The sequence below is a fragment of the Rhinolophus sinicus genome, chromosome 15, assembly GCF_057876585.1.
Source record: "Rhinolophus sinicus isolate RSI-liver-muscle chromosome 15, RSI-T2T, whole genome shotgun sequence".
NCBI classification, from domain to species: domain Eukaryota; kingdom Metazoa; phylum Chordata; class Mammalia; order Chiroptera; family Rhinolophidae; genus Rhinolophus; species Rhinolophus sinicus.
Window position 1 is genome coordinate 98671149 of NC_142515.1, and position 24183 is coordinate 98695331.

The 24183-nt window shown below is 34.0% G+C and overlaps 1 protein-coding gene across 7 annotated transcripts in view; it reads right to left on the bottom strand.

The window, feature by feature from the left end:
* The window catches only part of NEK1 (NIMA related kinase 1), a 129469-nt gene that overhangs the window by 75299 nt on the left and 29987 nt on the right, over positions 1-24183 (bottom strand). For 6 of the 7 annotated variants that reach the window (XM_074338302.2, XM_074338305.2, XM_074338304.2 and 3 more), the window contains 8 exons: positions 23761-23821; positions 20769-20920; positions 12933-12992; positions 12642-12701; positions 12502-12549; positions 12259-12333; positions 6900-7060; positions 965-1067 (listed from right to left, as the gene is read on the bottom strand). In XM_074338302.2, the coding sequence (XP_074194403.2) occupies positions 965-1067; positions 6900-7060; positions 12259-12333; positions 12502-12549; positions 12642-12701; positions 12933-12992; positions 20769-20920; positions 23761-23821 (720 nt within the window). The remainder of the gene's footprint in view (positions 1-964; positions 1068-6899; positions 7061-12258; positions 12334-12501; positions 12550-12641; positions 12702-12932; positions 12993-20768; positions 20921-23760; positions 23822-24183) is intronic. The other variant, XM_074338306.2, reaches the window with a different exon arrangement.

Sequence of the window (24183 nt, forward strand, 5' to 3'; positions counted from 1 at the left end):
AATATTTTCAATTAAAATCTGTGACTAAAATTTTAGATGCTATTAACATGGGAACTTTGGATCAAAAGAAGATGCCAGAGGTTCTCTTCTACAATCTACAGACAGGATACAAATACAGATTAATTACAGATATTAGAAAAACATAAACTGATGAGTGTCAAAAATATAAAGGGTAACCACTAAAAAATGTAGTTATCTTTCTATGATATTATTTCAAAGAAAAAATATCCTAAATTGGAATAATTATATTAATCTACAAAGATACAACTTGTGCAGATATATCTAATCAAAATATAGTATTACCATATAAATGACCTACTTCCTATGTATGCTTCATGGAGTGCTGAGCTGATAGAAACAATTTATCAGTCATTCTGTGGACAAAAGGTCAAAAAGTGTTTGTGTACTTCTACAAGTCAAAACTATGAAGAGTTTGAACTAATGAAATGATTATCTAAAAATTTAGTATTTTCTTGGATATATGACCTAGTTTAGTTAACTGGCATAATTAGAGGCTTTCATATACCTTTGTTTCTAATTCGCTTTTGAGTAAATGCATAAATATACATATATTTATCCAAACGATTATTTCTTATTTTTCTTTAAATTCTCTGCTACTTAAAAGTATTTAAAACCAAAAGCATATGGGGAAGAAAAATAATGAGCAATGCAAGCATTTATTTACTCAATATAAATATCTGGATTGCTGGACCCACTGTAACTCTTTTTAAAGGAAAGCTACAGCTATGAACTTACTCCCGATTAACCAAACCAACAATAAAATTTTACTCTCAGTATAAAAGATATAGCAGAAGAGGGGTTAAATAAGTCTATGTCACAACTTTATACTCGTCAAATGTTTCAGAGTAAATGTTTGTAGAAGATGACAGCTCTTCATACCTACCTTATTCCAGACCTTCACTTTGAATACTAATATATTTAAAAACCTCAAACAAAATCATACCATATGTCCTTCGGCTCGTGCCTTATTCTGCCTTGCTTCCCACTTTCGCTGTAGGAACTCTTCCACTTGTTTAGCTCTTTCCACAGTTAGCTGCCCCTTTTGCCTGAGTAATGTGGACAAAGAGCAAAGTCAGAAATTCTGAACATGAAATATTCCAAAAAGTTAAAAATTATCCTTTTTCTAAATATTTTCTTTGTTGCAGGGTGAAGAAAGGCTGATATGAAATAAAGCCTTCCCCCACAATAAATGCCTACATATATATTAGTATCTACTACCTAAATCAATTCTTCACTATTTTAAATAGAAGTAAAATCTACACTACTACTCCACATTCTAACAAGAAGGTTACGCTTACATGTATTTAATCTATTCTACTTACAGACACATAAAATTATTTTAGACTATACTTAATTATAGAAGAATTTCAATAGCTTCCAAGGAGTTAAGCTTATTTCAGAACTCTGTATAAAATATATAAGATCCTTCTGTAATCAGTATTGAAGAAAAATTAAAGCAGTATAGTAGCAATTTTAAAAATGAACACAAAGAATCAAAAGTTTGTGTGAAATTTCAAAAATACAGTAAAAAGCAATGTTTGAATTCCCTGAATATTAAAACTATTAAAAAGTAAAATAGATAGGTTAGGGGAAAAAATAGCAATTATTTGTTTTAATCTTTTCCAATTATATTTCTGTATTTTTCTCTGACAATTATGAAAGAATGCAAACATGTTGAATCTAGACTAAAATTTTTTTAAAATTCAGTAACAAACATTTATGGAACATCTAATATATATTGTGCCTAATACCATGCTAAGTACAGGGGACACAAAAGTAAATATAACCCAGCCCTAGTAATCATAGAACTCATAGCTTAGTATTAACTGCAGTTAATTTTGGAGGCGAGGAACAAAAATGAGCAAGTTATTGTCTATGCTTCGACTTGGATTTTGGCTGCTAAGGCACACAAACTTCCTACAGCCTTTCTTTAAGACCATAGCTAAGTTATGCTCTGAAAAATGCATGAAATAATGCCTTTTCTGTCTTCCAGTAGGTTTAACCACATCTGGTTTTTATGTCCCAAATAATCATTTCTTTTACATGTTTTGGTAACCACTAACTGAAACATAAAAATCTTTTAGAAATGAAATTAAGCTCTAAAAACTTAAAATCTGTTTCACCACAAAGCTATGAATGATTGTGGCCTAAGGATCATTTACCTTTATCTTATGTGGTACTTAAAAGAGATTCTTGTAAAATTTCCATCATTGGAATTTTCTAGGATTAGATAATCCCTACAGCTAGTGAAGTCTTTTATTATGACTGTCAGGTATGTCTAAGAAGCTAAATCTCAATCGACTTCCACGTCACCAAATTCAGAAATGCCTTCCACCCAAGCCATGGTAGCTTGAGTAGACCAGGAATAATGAATGAGAAATTTGACCAGACTCTGTAGTGCACATGTGCTAGCCTCAACCAGTCATATTAAACACTGCATAACTGAGATTAATAAGGTACATCTGGTCTTGATGCGACATATGTCCTTCGTATACCGAGGCAAGGTTATATCCCGGGCTGGTATAGCCCCGTTTATTTAATTAAGGCTGGGTCTGAAAAGGACAGACTTTCAGTGGGTATGATGCTCAGACATGTCATCTACAACTGTATGTCTACTGATAAGGTTATTTTAGGGAGTCCTGGAAGCTTATACTACCAAGTATAATTAGATAAAATTGTTGATCTCTCTGCTATATGTCAACTGCATCAACTTCCCTCTCTAACCTTTGTAGGAAGCAAATGTGTTTGATTTTCCACCCTAAGATACTATGTCCAATGTCTGTCAGCCTGAACCTCCAATTGATACATGTTAATACAACAGTTGCACAGAATTATTTTACTGAAAACCTGGTCATATGTATAACAGCATTGATTTACAGATTTTTCACACCATTTATGTATATACGACTATACTACTCCCTGCTCTATTTATTTATATGATTTGTAAGTTTTGCTTCACTAAATAGCTTTTTCCTAAGCTGGCTTAAATAAGCAGGTTTACAAAACTGATTGCTTTCAATCACAAACTTAAAACCTGTAGTGGTTTTTGTTTAACATTATTTCTTTTTTCTTCTCATTTATTAAACAAATACTTATTGTGTGTCAACTATTTGCCAATATGTGCTTGTCTGAATATACAAACATGTATAAAACAGAATTCTGGGAATGAAAATTTGGTTCAACATACTTCAATCAAACAGAGTAATATATCTCAATTAAAAATCAATTTAATTGACTCTATGACTCCTCACGTTTAAAAACCTATAAACTGTATTTTTCTCATGATGTTTGTTTACTATTTCATAAATACCTAAAAGAAGAACCCACACTCATATTCCTATTCTACTCTATAGTAAAACTCTGCTAAACTGTGGGTACAAACTATGTATTTGTGCTAGGTTCATGGGAATAAGAGGACATAGTCAATTTATTTCATAAGAGTCATTCTTTTCATTAAACATTAAGATTCATATGTGCATACTGTATATTATACAAATAGGCCATATCTTTTGAGTTCTACAATTATACCACTTAAAGTGAGTAAAACGTTAATCTATATTAATAAGAAATGAATAATATAAACCCTATATAAGCCACAAATATATAGTAAGAGATTAAGAATTTGGAAAGTAAAATACAGAGACATTAAAATGGGTAACAATAAATAATTATTCTAAGACAAACACCTCTTTTCATCTTGACAAGAGAAGAAAAAGGAGTAAGTTATTTTGTTATTACAAGTGCGTGAGTAAGTGGCAAGATCCGAGTACCTCATATCCATGGCTCGAATCCTTTACCAATGAGGGAAATTCAAAATTGTTGAAGGATGACTATAAATAATTTTAAAAGGTGAAAACAACATAAAAATAGGCAGAGATCTAGGTAGAAATAATATGAGAAATGAAAAATGAGTTAGGATGGTTTCAGGTAGAAGAGTTGGGGAGGTATAAAGTTAATGGGATGAAAAAAAGCACAGAAAAGTTATTCATTAAGCTTCCTCATCTGTTTAAGTGGCACAATGTCTATCTGATGGAATGGAATTATTGTCAGCTTTACCCAATTTAAATGAAGCAATATAGAGGAAGATATTTAGAAAAGTAAATGCACTGTAAAACACACATGTTATGAGGTGCTCAATAGTTTTATAAAATGGTCTTACATGGCTGAGGTTCTAACATTAAAATGCTAACTGAATGCAAGTTCACCAGTTGTAACAAATGTACCACCCTGGTGAGGATAATGGGGAAGGGTATGTATGTGTGTGAATAGAAATAATACATGGTTAATAAAAGCATCAAAGCACAAAAAAAAAAAAAAAAAAAGAAAGAATATAGGAAAATCTCTGTACTTTTTCCTTCTGTACCTTCTCCCTGCTGTGAACCTAAAACTCTTCTTAAAAAAAAAAAAAAAAGGCTAATTGAAGAGATGTGTTAAGACATGGATATAAACAAAGTTGAACTGGCCAGAGTTACTGATAAGAAAGGAAAAATAACATCATAAAGAAGAAACAGGTAAATATGAGGAAGAATTTGAAAGTCTTGGATGACTGTAGATTACTTTGCTGATTCAATTAGAATCAGGGAAAAGAACTGACCAGAACAGGAACAACAATGACATACAAAATACAGTCCTCACTTGGTATCCATGGGAGACTGGTTCCAGGACCACCAGACCTCTCCCTCCCCAAGGACATCAAAATCCCTGGATGCTCAAGTCCCTTATATCAAGTGGCGCGGAACGATGCGTACAGTCAGCCCTCTGCATTTGTGGATTCCCAACTACAGACTCGAAATAATTGTTTTTCATAGGAGGTTGGTTGAATCCACAGATGCAAAACCTGGAGACAGAGATGGCCAACAGTGCATTTATTGAAAAAAATACACATATAAGTGGACCCACGCAGTTCAAACTCATGTTGTTCAAGGGTCAGTTGTATATGAAAGTTCACTCAGCACTTGGTATCATGTTTAATTCTTAAAGTACCAACTATTTTATAATTTTATAACCAACAAACTCAATAACTTTTTAGCCTGTCCACTAGTAGTATCTCAAGAAGCTGAGAAATCTTCATAACAGAGTATTTAAGGAGCTGAACTCTACAGTTAGATGGTTTTAGTTTAAACTGAGCTCTACCACTTATAACCACGCACAGGTTCTAAGTCTCTGTAAATCCTAATTTATTCATCTGTATTTAAAAACTAATATCTAATTCAAGGGTGCTGTGATGAATGCATACGATTTGGTATATAATAAGTATCAATAAATAATATCTATCATCAATAACAATAAGAACAATAACTTCAGTGCTACATAAGATAATGTATACTATATATGTTAGTACTGCTAAGCCCACCAAAGTTGATATGAATGAAATGATAAATGATCTCACATACACAAATGGTTTAAAAACTGAAAATTAAAATAGTGAAACTACATCTAATACTCAAAGACTGAATGGAAGGTGTGGTACAGTGGAAAAGGTAACTGAGATACACAACCATTTAAGACAATTTGAAACTCAAGTTGAAATATATGCAAACATTTCAAGGTTATAATAGGAGACGGATGCAAATAGCCCCAAGCAGTCCATTATTTGTCACTCCAACTGTGAAGATCCAAGAAACATTCTGGAAGATGAACAGTGTGAAGAAGCATAACACAGTTTGCCCTATTTTCTTTATACTATACACATTTTAGATTTGATTAAAATAAAACAAAATAAAGCCAAACCAACTATACACTACAAAGATCAGTAATACCAGAGGATAATAGCCACACATAAAATTTGCTTTGCCGTGTCATAAAAAATATCCTTATGTGTGAGTCCGTATAGGCTTCTTCTCTCAAAAATGGAGAGAATCTACAATTAGCTTAACACTTCAGGCTACAGTACATAATTCATAATGCTAATTTACAGTCAACTCAATTACTGACCTCTGCTCAAATTCCTTTTATAATTGAAGGGAATCATAAAGATTTCTATTATACTCAAAAGTATTCTCCTTAAATTGACAAGGAAAAAGCAATGTAACTAAATTTTCACAAAATGATAGATTCTGATAACCAAAATGTCTTACAGATGAGAATGTCTAAGAAAACACATATGTATACTTAAGAAAAAAAGGAACTACGTAATTAAAATTATTGATGGCTACCATATAAAATCAATTCAATAGATAAAAGGAAAAATCTGATGAACAATGTCACAGAGAGCCATAAATCAGAGATGAATGTGAACAGAAAACAAGTCAAAATAACAGAGAAAAGTGGAGTTCTAAGTGACAACGAAAAGACGAAAAAAAGCATGCTTTGTAGTTTTGTATAAAGTGTGATTCCATTTAAGTATATTCTGATTTATTTAAAACAAGTGGATGAAGTTATTATAATCACATGTTAGCACAAAGTTATCACATGTTCCTTTAAATGGCACACTGAGCCTATAACAAATACTCGTAAGCTACAAAAATTAGGCTGAATTGAAGAGCTACGTTTGCCACATGCAATCAAGGGCCAAATCTGCACCTAAGAAAACTATGTCATCCAGAAGGCAAAAAATATTCTATGGAATTCATGGAAAAAACATCCACAAAGTATAAATACTGAGCTAGACATGACATAAGACAAAATGACACACAAGGATGAATTTATGGATCACAGTCCAACCTATGTGCACTGGCCTGTTTAGACACAGCCCTCAATCTTTTCCAAATTTTTCTAGTAAAATCAGCAGCATCCCGGAAATGGTGATGAACTGCAGCCCTGTTAGGAAATCCTGAATGTACTCCAGGTGAAATTCCTCTGTAGATAAATATGCACAACGACTTTTATTACTTTCTCTGAAGCAAAGTATAAGCAACTTCTGCAGAACACTGTCATACCTTTCTGGGAGCCTTCGGCCATGTATTGCATCTTTCCACTTGGCTTCATTATCTTCTCTTTGTCGTTGCATTTGATCAAAAATAGCATGATAATGTTCATATTGTCTTCGAGAACAGAAAGATGATGGAACCACAGCCCCTCCACTGCCAAAAAAGGTAGCCTAGGAATTAAACAAAGAGCTCTCACATGTTTATCCCATAATGCCTAAAAGGCCTATACTATTCTCAAAAGAAAAAATTTCAACACTTGACTTTTAAAAAGCAATTAGTGATTATGAACATATTAATAAACATATAGCCTAAAGCAAAATGTCTTCCTACTACATTATACCCATTAACAATTAAAAAGTAGTGTACAGTTACAATAAAGCATAATTTAAACAAAACTCATGCAAATATAGAGAAATCTGGTCTTAACAGGTTTTGAAACAAGTTTTTAGTATACATTTTAGGTGATCCCATTCTATTAAGTTTAAATATGTATAGCTTACAAGTAAAGCAGAGCAGAGTTTGCTTTTGTAACACTCAAAATTATATTTAATGAATACATTTGCATACAGTATTTAATACACCCCAAACCTTTCAAGTCAATTAGCAATGAAGATATAAACATCACTGAAACATACTGTAGGTTGTAAATATAAGAAGTAAAACACATATCCATCCTTAAGCAGTTTACAAACAAGTCGGCAAACAAAGCACAAAAGTAGAAAAACATTTCATACCCATGGCAAGTGAATGGTAATAGGTACACTCTAAAGTAGTAAGTACTGAGTTAATGTACAAAATAGGAAAAAATTGTCATAAGTAAAAATCCCTAAAAGTAAAATAAAATAAATAACTAGCTAGCACTAGAGAAGATAGCTCAATCCAGCCTTGAAAGCAATATAAAAAACAGAGATTAAATGATTAAATACGAGCCAGAGTATTAAAGCAAAAATAAGCAATGCAGGTGTTGGCAGAAGGGGAAGAAGACAAATATAATGGGAAGGAAGGCATACAGGGAACACTAAGCTTGGCCATAAAAGGTTTGTGTAGCTAACTGCTATCAAGTCTGGGTGTTTGAGTTCATATAATAAACAACAAAAGAAAGCATTTATAAACTTTCTAGTAGGAGTAACATACCAAAACAGTTTTGTGAAGGTCAGTAAGTCAAATTATGCATGATTAGCAGGAACAAGAGAGAGACTAAGGTAGAAGAACTAATTAGAAGGATCGCTGCCTTGACTCCAAACCAAGAAGCCTAGAAGAAAGGCAAACACCAAAAAAGCAAATGCTGAAGGGAGTTGTGGATTCTCTGAGGGAATGATACAGTATAAGGGCAAAGAAATAAGGCTGCAACTTCAGAGACATAAGAACTCAAGCACACAGAAAATTCATAGTTAGAAACTAGAAATGTCAGAGAAGGGTAAAAGTTAAAAAGAAATAAGTGTACAACGTTCCGTAAATCCTGGTGGAAGAATTTTACTGAGATGAGGAAATCACTGATCTCAAATGCAGAGGTCAAAGCACTGAAAACAATACAAACTAATATGATTAAAGTTGAGTGGCAGCACTTAAAAAACCTGTTTTTTGTGAAGTGATGGTAACAGAAGCCAAAATACTGACAGTAAAAGAAAAAGAGCTTTCAAGTGATAACCTCTTAAGGAAGAAGTATGGCTAAGAAAAGATACAAAGAAAAATATTAGAATCAATAAAATAAATTTCAGTATACCCCATGAGATCAAATTTTTGCTAACAACTTGACATAGTAAATTGCATACAATATTATTAGAAAGCATGACTTTAAAAGAAATCAGCTCAAGATAAATACAGATCAACTGATTAAGGATGTATGAAGAGCAAGAGATGGAAGTTGCTAGAAATAGGTAAGATCATTAGGCAGGAAACTCCATCAAGGAGATCCTTACACACATGTTCAAAATGCACATCTCAAGGAAAGAATAAGAATCAGAATTCTGGTAAAAGGTCGTCATGTGTCCTATGAGTATTTACTCTTTGAATTTAATCTGGTGCTAATACCATCTTAACTTGAATTTGAGTGTTCTAATGTTTCTCTTTAACAAAAACAAAAGTACGTAAACATCTCTGAAGATTCCTATACTCAATGTTGAAAATAATATAGTAGAACACTGAAGCAATATGATCTTTTAAAAATCACCGTATTCACCAATCATAAGCATAGGTTGATGAATTTTGACAAATATATACACTCATGTATTCATTATCACAATCAAAAGCATGTCCATCACCCCAGAAAGTCCCTTTGGGATCCTCTGCAGACAATGCCCCTTCACTCCAGCACCTATTGAACTGCTCTGTCATATATTAATAGATTGGATCTGCCATTTCTATTTCAAATATGTGGAATCATACAATATGTACTCTTGTGTCTGGCTTCTTTTACTCCATATGTTTTGATTGTTCCATGTCACTGTATGTATTAATAGCCTATCCCTTTTTATTGCTGAAGAGTACCCCAATATATTTTCCAACAACAGGTACGTCTCTTACATATTATGATTACCACAGGATCAAACTACATATGTGGAATATTTCATAATTTTTAGAAAAACACATTCATAAGAGATACATCAAAAATGGATAAAGCAAAAAATTCCCAAATTTTGCAGATACTAATCAAAGACAGTTCATTATTTATACTGTGAATAATGTCTTATTATTTAGAGGTATATAGTCATGGTATTAGTTTTGAAATATTTCCTTTAATGTTTAGTTTTTCTTCCATCTTTATTTTGAGGATCTCCTTAATTTGAGTCACATTATACTAAGCCTCCAGGTCCTTCTCAACTGTGCAGAAATCAAACAGCCTAAGAAGTTAAATATTTCAAACCCCATATGGAATAAATACAGAAACTAACACAGAACTAGATTTAAGTCATGGGAAATAAGCTGTTTTATTATGCTCAAAGACAATATAGGATTTATAAGGTAAAGCAGAAATATGCTAAATACATATTATAGAACACTGTTAAACTGTCTCAATTAGTTATCAAACAATATTGATAAAACTGGGCTTAATTAAATACAGCTTTCAAAATTATAGGAAAAAAAGATTTTATTGCATGGAAGAAGGTACATGCAAAGGGAGAATAAAAACAATCAAATTCTCAACACTAATCATGTACTTGATATAAAATGCATCACAAGGGGTGACTGGTTAAGTTGGTTAGAGCACGATGCTCCTAACACCAGGGTTGCCAGTTAGAGCCCCAGGCCACTGTGAGCTGCACCCTCCACAACTAGATTGAAACAACTGCTTGACTTGGAGCTGATGGGTCCTGGAAAAACACACTTAAAATAAATAAATGTTAATTTAAAAAAAAATGCATGACAAGATCTGAGGGCCTACACTTTGGTAAATTTTTACTTTCCAGTCAGGTAAGATACGAGGTTAGGTATTTTAAAATGGGCAAAATTCTGTCTCAGTCATTCTTTATCATTCAGGAGGTAATAAGTTCTACTTCACAGTAAAGTAGGTAGTACTGTACAAAAATAAGACAGTACAATTACTAAAAACAGTGTAAGTCTATATTAGTAGAGAATTAGAAAAAGTGATTCTTACTGAATTACTGATACGTGATATAAAAAAACTTGTGCATCTCGAGAGACTGATAAAACAAATCAAGAAAGCCAGGACAGAACATACATGTCTAAATAAAGCAGATGAAGCAAACTTTTATTCAAATCATAACAAGTAAGACTGGCAATCAATTCAACTTGACAAATATCCATTGGATACCTAAAAACCAAGTTTAATGAGCACAGGTCAGGGGAATTCACGGTAATAAAACATGTTGACTAACAGTTGATTGGATGATACAAATTAAAATTATAATAGAGAAATATTAGTGTGTTCATTTTTATTGCTGTGTAACAAATTACCACAAACATTGCTTAAGACAATATCCACTTATTAAAATGCTCCCAGTTGCCCTGGCTGAGGAGGCTGGCAACAGTCAGGTAGGTACCCTGCTCAGGATCTTACCAGGCAGAAATCAAGGTGTCAGCCTGGGCTGCAATTCTTATCGGAAGCTCAGATCCTCTTCCAAGTTCCTGGTTTTTGGCAGAATTCATTTCTGTGTGGCTGTAATGGCCACGGTCACCATTTTCTTGCTAGTTGTTGGCCAGAGACAACTATCAACGCCTAGAGGCCTATGCTTGCTCGCCATGGCAACGTTTGCTTTTTCCAGGCCAGCAGAAGCATCTCTCTGACTTTCTTCCCCCCTTCTAGTCGGCCATGCGGGAGTCTTATAAAATGTTACTGTCATTGCAGGAATACTAGCCCATCACCATTTGCCAGACAACATAATGTAATCAAGGAGCTGCGATACCACCATACTCAGGTTCTGCCAATACGCAAGGGTAGGGAATCATACAATGTGTATACACCAGGGATCAGGAATTTGGGGGACGACCTTAGAATTCACCCTACCACAGGTATGTAAAGGATGCTACAATAGCAAAAGAGCAAATGCAAGGTAAAGACTGACAGAACAAAGGAAGGAACAGGAAGTTAACATATGACACCTTGCTAGCCAAGCTCCAGGAACTGTTCTTGAAATTTGTCTTTCTTTCTTTCTTTTTTTTTTTAATGAAGAAGTTAAGGCTCAGAAATGTTAAGCAATTTGCCTAAGGTTATATAGTCTGGATCCACACAAATGTTTGAATTACCGTATCTAGGTAAATGGACAGCTAGGTAATTGGTTACTTAATAACCAATGAATGGTTAGTTAGGTAGTTGGTTATCTAAGGCTGGCGATGGGAGTGAGAGTGAGAGTGAGGAGAGAGGAAAGGGTACAATGAAATGAAGAGAAACACAAGTGCAAAGACAAACAGATCCAGTGGACTACACACAGTGAGGAAACTACAAGCATGGTCTTTCATTCAGCAGGACTAGAGCACACAGTGCATGGTAGGGAATGGAGGGCGATGAGCTTGGAGAGACTGGCAGGGGCCAGGTTAACACAGGTCTCCCGAAAACGTAATCTTTAAGGCTACACGAAACAGCAGGAGGGTTTAAGGCAGAGGTGTGACAAACTGTATTTGATCTTAAATAGATTCCTCTAGCAGAAATGGTGTCACAGCACTGACGTCAAACGTCTGAAGTATTTTTAACAGCGTCACCTATTAGTTATCCATACAAGTTACGTATCAAATATATACAGGAAAACTAAGAATTCATAAAAGATGCTGGAGAAGTCTAGGTAAGAAGTAAACGTACAATATACCAAAAAAAAAAAAAAAAAAAAAAAGCCAATCGTATAAATTTTAAAGAGCAAGGTGAAACTAGAGAAAAAATAGCAGCTGTGTAACTATATTGGTATCAAATGCCTACCTTTACTTCACCACTTCCACCAGCATTTAGCACGTTCCTCCATCCTTGTTCCCTGGCCCTATTTATTCTCTCCAACTTTTGGGGAAAAGAAACAAACAAACAAAACACCGTTTCAAGTGTTTAATATAAAATACATGACATACATTTAGTAATGAAATGGAAATCAGTGTCTTCCTTTTAAAAAAAAGTATGTGTGCAGGGAGAGCGTGGAATATACCATGGAAAAATGGATGATCCTCTTACCCTTTCCTTTTCTTGCCTTTTCATCTGTTCAGCCTTCATTAACCTAATCTGTAACAATTTTAAAGACAAACTTCTTAGAACTCTTGAAACTATTCATCTACAGCTTGGCAAGGGAAGAAAAAAAAGAGCAAAAAAACTACCTGATCTTTTTGTTTCTTTTCTTTTTCAGTACATTCCAACTTTCTCTTTCTTGGTGCTTCCTTAAATAAAAAAAGAACATTTTCATCAATAATAATTTCTGTTTTTTCTACTTTCATTAGGAAAGTTAGTACACCAATGGTAGAGGTATGACCAGGGATGTTAAAAAAAAATTTAAAAAGGCATTTATTTGAAAGAAATAAGGAGGAAAGGTTTGGAGGTTTTCTATAGATTTTCTTTTCTTACAATTATTTTTACAAAGCTTTAAAATAAGCAGACAGTTGTCTTTATACCTCAAACATTTTCCTCCTTTCTTCTCCAGGATTCACTTTCTTCAATGGAGTTTGATGGGCCTGGACAAAAAGTAAAACTACAAATTAGATAAGGATTTGTTATCTACATTGGTACCGACATTTGTTTTCTACATTGATATACTTAAAGAACAGTAGCTTTCAAGCTTTTCCTAAAAGTAACCCACAGTAAGAAATATATTTCACATCCAGTCCCAGTAAAGATACATACCACATGCTCCCTAAGTTTCATAAAATACCTTACTATGTGTAGTGGATTCTGTCACTTTTCATTCAATTACTTAAAAAAAAAGTCCTGGTTCTTCACCCACTAAAATAATTTTGCCACTACTAATTAGGTAAGAGAGAGCTCTGGGGGCACTATTATTGAAGTACAAGAAAATAAATACATTTGTAGGTAATGCTTTTCATAGTATCACAAACACACAGTTCACATTTCAAAGTATGTTCTATATATAGAGAATTGAAACTAATGGGGAATGTTACCCAGGAGCTTTGTAAAAATACATATTCCTTCCATAAAAAGTATTATTATTTAGCAATAAAAAGGAATGAAATACTGACACATGCTACAACCTTGTAAACATAATGCTAAGTAAAAGAAGTCAGTCACAAAAGACCACATATTGTATGATTCCAATTATATGAAATGTCCAGAATAAACAAATCTATATAGAGACAGAGTCGATTAGTGGTTCCCTAGGGGTATAGGGGTGGGGGAAGAATGGGGAGTGAATACTAATGGGAAAAGGATTTGTGTGTGTGTGTGTGTGTGTGTGTGTGTGTGTGCATGGCGGGGGTGGGTGTGTGTGTGATGAAAATGTTCTAAAATTGATTGCGGTGATAGTTGCACAACTTTGCGAAAACACTAAAAACCATTTAACTCCAAACTTCAAATGGATGAATTGTATAGTATGTGCATATCTCAATAAAGCTGTTTTTAAAAAATATATATCCCCAAAAGTTGCTTTCTCATAATTTCTGGACCTGGAGCCCTGCATTCTATATTTCAACAAGTTCCACAGATTAACTCTTATGTAGCAGGTCTGGCACCACTCTCAAATTTGTGAAGCACAACACCAAACAATTTAAAAATATTAATGCTAGTAATACAGTATCTTATTATAAACGACCAGCTTTTAAATAGATTCCACAATAACGTGGAACAAGAAGAGAACATTTAAATAAGACACCTGCATACTCTTAGGTAAGTTATATGAAGGTGTAAATTATATCCATCTTTTTATGTTTTTATATAGCCTTACATATAAGATATTCAAATATTTGTAAAATAAAAATACTAAACTGTTCCTATGAGATCACACATGTATTTTCAGAACACTATTTCTACACAGAAGAGAAAAACATAGTAACATAAAGCATCCATACTAAAAAAAATGTTTTTGTTTTTTAAAATCAGAGCCAAAATATTTAAACATGTTCATGGAGCGCCCTCTGGTGGCTTACTAACCACTTCTTTGTTTTAACAGAAGCCTTTAAAAAATGACAGAACTGGAGCAAAGTTTTTATGATATGCAAGTATTTTATGGTATGCAGAGTAATAATAACAATACATATTAGCTTAAATTTTAGCAATTAAAAAATGAAAGATAATATCATTAAGCAGTATGGTTTTCCTTATAAACTTCTCATTTATAAACTTGATATGAAGTTAAGTAAAAAATTCCAAAAAGCAATTATGAATTTGAATCTAAAAGACGCTTTAGATTTTCTGGGAAAAATTAAATCTTTTCAAAAAAGAGTCATATAGAAAGCAAAAGAAAAAAACTGATTTTAAAAATCTTATTTAAAACAATTTAGTTATTTCATTTCTTTTCTTTAATTCCATTGTTAGATTTGCAAAACTTAAGACATTTGACAATTCTTTTTTTCTATATTCATTTTCCTCTTAAATATTTCCTATTTTTGTCATTCAATTTACCATTTTAGCCACTTTTAAGTGTACAGTTGTGTAGCATTAAGTACAACTACACTGTGCATACAAATACAGTTTTAAGTGAAACATTTTTTAAATAAGCTATATGGTACTGCAAGAGCTAATTATTATTTAGTTCTCATTGTTCTGATTTAGAAAATCACAACCTTGCCTGAAATCCAGAACACATAACTATTATCTGAATCATTTATCTGTCATTCAGAATATTGCATAGAATATCTATTATTCAGAATATTATTAATTAGAATCTTAATTCCACAGCATGCTGCTCTTGCATACTGAATAATATTAATTGAAAATAAGAGAAACATTAAGAACACCAACATGTTATTTGATTCTATCAGCCATATGAACGAATAGGTTATACACTCGGCTACAACCCTGCCCAAAGGTGAAGGGCCTTCTGTTAGTATCATTAGTCCAGTCTCTCTGAGAATGCGATCTCTGCATTTAGTCAGGCTAAAACGTGGTTGAGAGTTAAGACAACTGCGTTTCTGTATGTCTACCCAAGTGTGTATTCCTTGGTGAGCTAATGACATAAAGATACCTACTCCCCAAATGACAGTTTTATTCCCTGGTAGGATAGAGATTCTGCATGTGAAGAGCCAAATATTAAAATGGATTGTAGTTGTTATATAACCACCATTTTGGAATAAACACCTCAAAAACTATCTATGAAATATCTTTACTTCGAATCTTTCACTGAACTCCATTAAAAGAAAAAAAACATTTCCAAAACAATTTTGATCCAGGGCATAATTGTTTAAAAAAAAAAAAAAAAGACATTTAGAAGAATGTAGTCAATCTGACTGAATTCATATTAGTGAACTATAATACAATCACTGATGATAATGAAAATTTACAAAAAGTGTACATAACATTAAATAAAAACATGAGAATACAAAATCATCCATAAACTATCAGAGCTTCATTAAAAATACAGGCAATATATATCTGAATAAAAACTGGAAGGGCCAACAACAAAATTAAATGCAATGTTTGAATACTGGGAATATGTTTGTTTCCTCTTTCATTACATAAAATTGTCAAAACTATACTAAAAGACTATAGCAAATTTATTAAAATACATACTTTATGGGAAAAAATTCCAAATCAAAGTTATCATAAATTACTATAAAGAATCAATAAATTTAATAGAAATCAGGTTTCCATCTCAAGAATTAGACATGTATGTAAAGGATCAATTGCAATTCTCTAAAGCTCTCTCTTCATTACCTCACTGAAGTAGTACTTGCCTTTAAGTATCAGGAATAAAAGCTCAAAAACAGTTGGCTCAGTGGTTAGAGTGCAGTGCTCATAACACCAAAAACGCCCGTTTGATTCCCACATGGGCCAGTGAGCTGCACCCTCCTCCACAAATAGACTGAAGACAACTTGACTTGAAGCTGAGCTGCGCCCCCCACAACTAGATTGAAAACAACTTCACATGGAGCTGATGGGTCCTGGAAAAACACACTGTTCCCCAATATTCCCCAATAAAAATAAAAATGAAAAAGCTTAAAAACACTGGCCTTCTGACTGTGCCTAAAAGCAGGGTTTTTATTTGGCCTTTAACTCTATTAACCACTGTTAAAATATTAAAGGATATTGCTTTACTGATTTGGAATTCACTTTATTTAATCATTTATTCATTCTTTTAAAAAAAAAAACTTACTAGACACTAGCTTTGTGCAAAATGTGTAAAATATGGTTCCTAACTTCAGAGAGCTGACAGTCTAATAAAAATAACATTAAGAAGATATATATGAGGTGATAAAGCAGTTCAGATAAGGAAGAAACTATTTTCTTGCTTTTTTGGGAGGAAGAGGGACAATTAGGGAAAAAACAAGAAAGGACTGGAAAGAAGAAAAAAGGTATTTGAAGTGTTTCCTACCTCCCTTAGGTCCTTGGAGAACTCTGAGCATCGAAGCCACACAGCCACTGTGGCCATCCCCCAGGCGATAAAGCCAGCATTATATTATTTAATCTAGAGCTAACAATGTGATCAGTCACCACACAACTTACTCTATTTGCCCTTTTTTCAAGCCCGTCTCTTTATTTGGACTATGACATTTGCAGACAGAAGAAATGTTCTAAAATTGATTGCAGTGATGGTTGTACAACTCTGTGAACACACTAAAAACCTGTACTCTGTACTCTCTAAGGACTTACAGAATAATCCAGCATCAGTGTGACATGTACCTACACAGAAGAGAGAGGCAAAGAAAAGAAGAACATTTAAAAAGAAGGAGGGGGTACATAATGAGCAAAGACAAGGAAGAAAAAGTACATACAAGGTGTAACAAGTAACTAGTGCTAAGCCCAATTTAGCTAAGACTCAGAATTTAGGAGCATTATGGGAGAAAGGTGTATCGAATACAGAATCTTGGAAAGTCTTCAATATACAAGCATGAGTAATTTGATAGGGTACTACTGTGCCATCAAATGTTTCTATATGACCACACCTTTTTTAATGCTAATAAGCCTGTCTCTAAGGATCTTTGAATTTGAAATTCTGGGTTACAACAGGAAGTTAAAGGAATTTATTAATGTTTAGCATCGTCAGTACTACCATGGATAATAATCTTAGCAGACACTGGTCTTTCTAACTAAACAAAATAGTTACTAAAACTATTTTCTCCTACTGTTGACCTTATGAAATAAACACACATTCCAGCGTTTTCAAGAGATTTGTCCATCATCACTTTTTATCTCCAGACTTTGTTTTTTAATAGTTACCCATTTGCTGAAAAGAATAACAAAAAGGCTTTTGTAGGGAGTTTTACTAAAATTTGTGGTTGTTATTCCGTTTTTCAAATAATTAACATTTGAGAGACCTGACAAAGTCTAAGCTCCGACTCACTAATCCATTCATTAATTCCTTTATAAACGAACGAAAAACACACAGTACTTCTGGCAGCGCTAATGCGGAGAAAAAGCAGAACAAAGCGGACAGGAACACCAGGGTGGGGCGAGGGATGATCACCAGTTATTTGCTATCCCGGTGATCAGGATGAAGGCTCTATTCCTAAACTAGGTTTTGAGCACAGACCTGAAAGAAGGGAGAAACCACACAGTTTTTTCAAGGGAAAGTCTTCTAGGAAAAGGGAATAGCAAGCACAAATTCATTTCTGCAGATGAATGCTCGGCATGTTTGAGGGCAACAAGGTTTAGTTTGCATGGCTGGACTGGGAATAGCGGAGGGCGAGCAGAAATTGAGGCTTAGAGAGGTAATAAGGGCATCAGAGGGCTTTGTCGGCCATTGTAAGGACCTTGGCTTTTACTCTGAGATGAAAGCCACTGGAACGTTTCCTGCAGGAAACTGCAATGACCTGACCTTCATTGTAAAAGAAATTTAGGCTGCTCAAGTGCAAACAGACTGCAAAAAGTTTGAAAGCAGTGAAATCATCAGGCGATTCCTCGTATAACCCAGGTGAAAGAGGAGGGTGGGTAGGCGTAACGTGATGATAGAAATAATGAGAAAAAGTCAGACCATGAATACATTTTGAAGGCAGGGTTGTTGTGATGTGGTGTTGAAAGAGTAGTCATGAGGACTCCAAAAGGTTTTGATGCGAAATGAAGGACGATGGTGCCATTTACTAAAATAAGGAAGAACAGTGGGGAGGATGTGGAATCTCAGATTTACACACGTTCATTTTGAGATGCCTGTTAGAAACCTAATTAGAGATGCTGAGACAGAGTCTGGAGTTCAGGAAAGAAGTCCAGGCTGGAGATGTCCATTTGGGTGTCAGTTTACAGACGCTGTCAATCAGAGAGGGAGTCTCGTACAAGACGGAAGCCATCCAAGGACTGAGACCTTCAGCACGTCAGCATTTAGAGGTCAGGGACGTGAGGAGGAACTCGCAAAGCAGGCTGAGAAAAGCAATCAGGTAGGAGAAGAAATCAGAAGAATGCAAGACTTTGGACTCTAGTCAATGAAATGTTTAATGGAGGGGGTAACCAGGTGAGTCAAAAAATAAGGTAAAGGAAAAAGACAACCAAACCCTGCACTTAACAACATGGAGGGCACTGATGTCCCTGCCAAGAGCTGTTTTCTGACAGCTGCAACAAAGCAAGCCCTAACTGGAACGGGGCCAGGAAGAAGTGAGAAGAGAGGAACTGGAGGGAGCACAGGCAATGTTTTGGGAAAGGTTTGCTGTCAAAGAAAGCAAAGACATAGAGAAGTATCTGGAAGGAGATACGGGAGATAAGGTTTCTTTCTTTCTTTTTTTCTTAAATACTAAAGATACTATAATACAACATACTTGTGTGCTAACAGGAATAACTGAGGAGACAGGAGAAATATAATGATGCAGACAAGAGCACAAAGTACTTTAGGAAGCAATAATAATAATAATAATAATACATAAATGGCATGGTTGACTCTAGATGAGAACAGATCATCCAAAGTATTAAGAAGAAAGGCAGTATATTTATAAACAGATATGACTGACTAGCAGAAATGGCGTTGAGAGTATGGGAAAATCTTCTAATTGTTTCTACTTTCTCAGTGAAATAGGAAGCAAGGTCATCAGCCTGAAGTAAAAAGCAAGGAGAAGGTAAAAAATAATCATCTCGGAAATGGGAGAGTGAATGGACTGAGAAATATAACGGGGTGGCCAGAGGTTGTTGGCTATAAGTTTAAAGTGAGAACAGTTAGAATAGTTGCATGTTTTTTCAACCCCAGTCCATGCCCTGGTGCAGGCACAGAAGAGGTAGAGAGTAGGATTTCACCAAAGTAAGTTTTTGCCAGTTGATTTATAATAGTGGAAGATCGGGACAAGAGAGTTGAGGTTTTGAAAATTATTATAATGTGAGGAGAATATGGAATTTAAAGCTGGAAAAGGAAAAAACAAAAACGAGGAGGAGACAAACAATGAAAAACTAGCAAGATCCATGGTCCAAAGAAGTGTTGGAGGCAGAGCCTTTGAGGAATGAGCAGAAACAGGAAATAGTGGTCAGGGAGTGGGATGTTCATAACAGCGACTACAATAGTTACCAGTGTTGAAAATACCAAAGGTGATGGCAGTTTTATGGAGGGAGACAAGATAATTGAAAGAGAATGACCAAAAAATATAAGAGGCCATGTGCTACCGAAAAGGTCATCTTCTCGAATACTAAAATCACTAAAAATTATGACAGCATTGAGAAAAGTGACAGTGAGTCAGTCAGGTGTTAAAGTCTTCAAAAAATGAAGGTCTGCAGATTACCTTAACATGGAGGGGTAGCAGGTGGCATTTGTGTCAAAGCTTGAGGGGTGCGTTAGGGAGCAGGGAAAAGTCTGGCAACAAGAAGTAAGGAAAACACTCCCTCATCCTACCTGAGACTCAGTGGTATTAAGAGATTAGAAAGAAATAGTCACCAAGTAAGAGAGCTGTACGAGTGTGTTCAGGGACAAGCCAAGTTTTAGAACAAATAAGGTGAGGACAATCTTTAGAAGTTTAGAATACAAGGGATTTTGTTGATAATATACTATAAAATGGCTTTGTATATATATTTATCTGATTGTGAATTCTCAAATACAAAATTTTTCCATATTTTATCTAGTGTATCAGATATTTACTTGTTTTATGTACAAAAACAAATGGCTCTGCTTATGTTGTTAAAAAATGATTTCACTTATAACATCACTTTCTTTTTACTGCACTAACTACGTTACCTAATAAAGCTATTTAATGTTTCTTTATGACTTCTGTTAAGGCTTCTTAGTTTTAAAAGGCTGATGAAGCACAGAACAGCCCTGTTCTTTAGTAACTAAATAAAAACAACCCCATGAATACCAAGATAACTGAACTAAGTTGCAACAAAATAAGGTCAAACTGAATTTGTTACTAATAACACAGTTTGTAACATAATCATACCTGTTTATGTTTTTGGTGTGGTTTCTTTTCATGTAATTTTTTATCTCCGTATTTCTTATATGTTAAAGGCACTCCGTATTTAGCAGCAGGCTTGGTGATTTTCTGAGCAGACGCAACAGAAGCCAAGCTTTGTCCTGAGGCTGGTCTTTTAGCTACATGAAAAGATACAGAGGATTTTTTCCAGAGTTCTTTATGGTAAAGCTTTAATTTACAAATTCTTCATGATAGCACTTTTTCATTTTCATAATTGTTGACAGCATTGAAACCTTTTGTTAAACATATTATTTACTCCTTAGCACATGTCAATGCTTTCATTATAACTATTTTACACTAAAGCCACTTCTTGAAAGAAGCAAAAGCCACACTCCTGTAAGCTGTTGAAATTTCTCATAATAAAAAAGCATATCCCTAAAACTGACTGTGGGTGATGATTGCACATATCTGTAACTATACTTGAAAGCATGGAATTGTAGACTTTAAATGGGTGAATTTAATGGTATGTGAATAACATTTCAATACGGCTATTAAAAATAAATTTTAAACAAACCATTCACTGTTTTAGAAATTACTTGCAAAATCAGAACATAAACTTCAGGAACTGTTAAACATTAATTCCATCACTGATGAACTTAATATTTTCTTCATATCTAGTCTGAATTTCTATACTTACAGACCTATTGAAGAACAAACACTTTAAAACAATCATTATATCTAAGGATCCCATGACATGAGTACCTTCATATACTCCTGGTGGGAATATAAATTGGTCAAACTTTCTGAAGAGCAATCATATCAAAAAAATGTTTCTGAACTGATTTTAAAGAAATAATCAGAGAAACACAAATTTATAAACAAGGATACACCCTGCAGCATTTTGTATTAAACTCTTACCGAGGCCTAGACAAGGTTCAGTCTTAACACAATGATAAATTCAAGAAAAACAGTTAAAGTAAAGCAATTAAAGGGAAAGTCTGCTATTTACACCTCTCAAATATAATAAAGGTCAAAGAGTATAGTCTATATTAACCCTTACCAAAATCCCCTTTCCTCTATTTTTCACACCTACTAAGGTATCTCCCTGCTCAAACTGCCCCACCATCTAAGTAGCAGCTTTCTTTCTGCTTCTTCCAGCCTGCTATCTCAACATTTTATCATGTGTTAAACCAACTTAAATCAATCTCTTCCAACCAGTATTCTTAGTTTTGAGGGGAAAGGAGAAAAAAAATTAACTGGTAGTTCATAATGAAGTACTACCACTAAACCCAGTTCTTCAAAGAATATTTCGTTGTATTAGAAAATGATCATCATATAATACTGTGAATGAAAAAAAACCAAACCTTTGTTTATAATACAACCCCAATTTTCAATCATTATACATGTGTTATCATAGGAAAAAAATACCAAACATAACAGTATATGCTAAGATTTGAGATAATTTGTACTTTCTTTTTAATTTTTATGATGAACACATATTATAAACATAATCTAGTAAACTTATAATAATAAATATATCCATTTGATCGGCAGTTTAGATTCATATGTAATTTGGGTTGAAGATATCAGATACAGCACATTAGGGTAAGGTTTTCCAAACACAAACTCCAACTGTAAACTGACAGGAACTAGGAAATGTGAAAAATAAATTTCTCTTTGAGAGTTTGACTGTAAGATCAATCCAGAATGCAGATATAAACAGTCACAACATTGGAACCTGGCTACATGTATTAATATAACCAAAGAAACACTGTATGTCAGAAAAGAGACAAGAGGCTCAAAAGCATAAAAACGAATGGTCCCAAAAGACAGATAAGACTAGTTCACATTCACTTTCCAGAGAAGGAGAATTAGTTACCTGATTTTGACCATTCCTTACCTCAGAGACAAGGCTATCACCATACCATTAGGATGAAGCTTAATATAGGAAGCTGGAGCCCACAAAATATTTATAGGTCCATCACCAATACAACTCCTATTTTAACTCCACGCTATTAAACATTTCATCTGTCCCACTCCTCTTACAACAAAATAACTTTCTAATTCCTACGCAAGCTTGCCCATGTAGAAGGAATGTGCTGACAAGGCGTATTTCTGGCCTATGTGACAATGAAGCTTTCAAGCATTTGACTTTTCATGAGGCTTAACTTTGACTGCCAACAGAGACATACGGCTTCTGCCCTGTGTCTGTCTCTTGTGAATTTTGTTTATAGAGTGAACTGATTTCCCAGGGACTGATAGTCTATGCACACTGAGAGGAGAGTCTAAGCGTCTTTAACATAGCTAAGTATAGCTGGCCTTCCTGAGAATGTACTACCACACTACTTCCAGCTTATATGGACTCAGTTTAATGATACGGCATTTATTTTTATTAATTTAGTCAAACTCAAAATAGAACGTGCAAAACACTATGTTTGAAAAACAATATACTCTTGAAATCTTAAATAACTCCCACTGATTTTAGAAATTCATTCCGAAATCATTTGATGTAGAATGTAATTTCCCTCTCACACAAATATATGCACATACATGTACAATCCTATAAATATTCTACTGCTGATAGCCACATTTAAAAGAAAATTATCCTTGGTAAGGCACTTAACTTCACATTAATTTTTTTTTTAATTATAGAATATGAAGTATGTCTCAAAGAAAAATATTGTACATAAAGATGTATAATTAACTAAGACGTTTTATAACATTCTATGATAATGTTCTCAGAATTTCACCTAAGCATTTGATAAAGACAGAAGATTTCAAGACAGATTTCATTTAAACAAGGCAGACAAGAAATGGACATTCTGCTATTATCAGAAAGCTTTTTATGTTGTCATATATAATTTATATATGCATTTCCTCTGAATTAAATTTATCTACAATTACCCCAATTTATTATATACTACATATATCTCTAGTATAATTCGTAGATATCATTAATTTGTATAATTAGTATATGATTATTGCAAACAGATGAAAGGATTCATTAAATTTAATTTACCTGGTATAAGCTGTGCTCCAAACTTGGAAAATGTTTTTAGACAAAATTCTTCTGCAATAAGCTTAGATTGAAATGGGGGAAAAAGTTAGAAAAGATTAAATTTCCAAAATAAAACACCCATTAATCAGAATACATTTTTCCCCTTTTTTAGTCACAATTATGCTGCCAAATAAATACTAATTAAACCCAAATAATCCATTAACTAAATTCTTCTCATGTTAACTCCCTCCCAATCTTACCAATTTATTTATATTGCTTCTCCAAACAAGCTTTCTTCTCAAATTAACCTAGTGCACCAAAAGGCAGCCTGTTCTGCGTATCTCGGGAATTTAACACAACTACCTCCTATCTGGAATCACCTCAATAGTCTAAGTGCATCCATATCCCTTTTTTACTTCAACACTGACAGGAACCACTTCATTA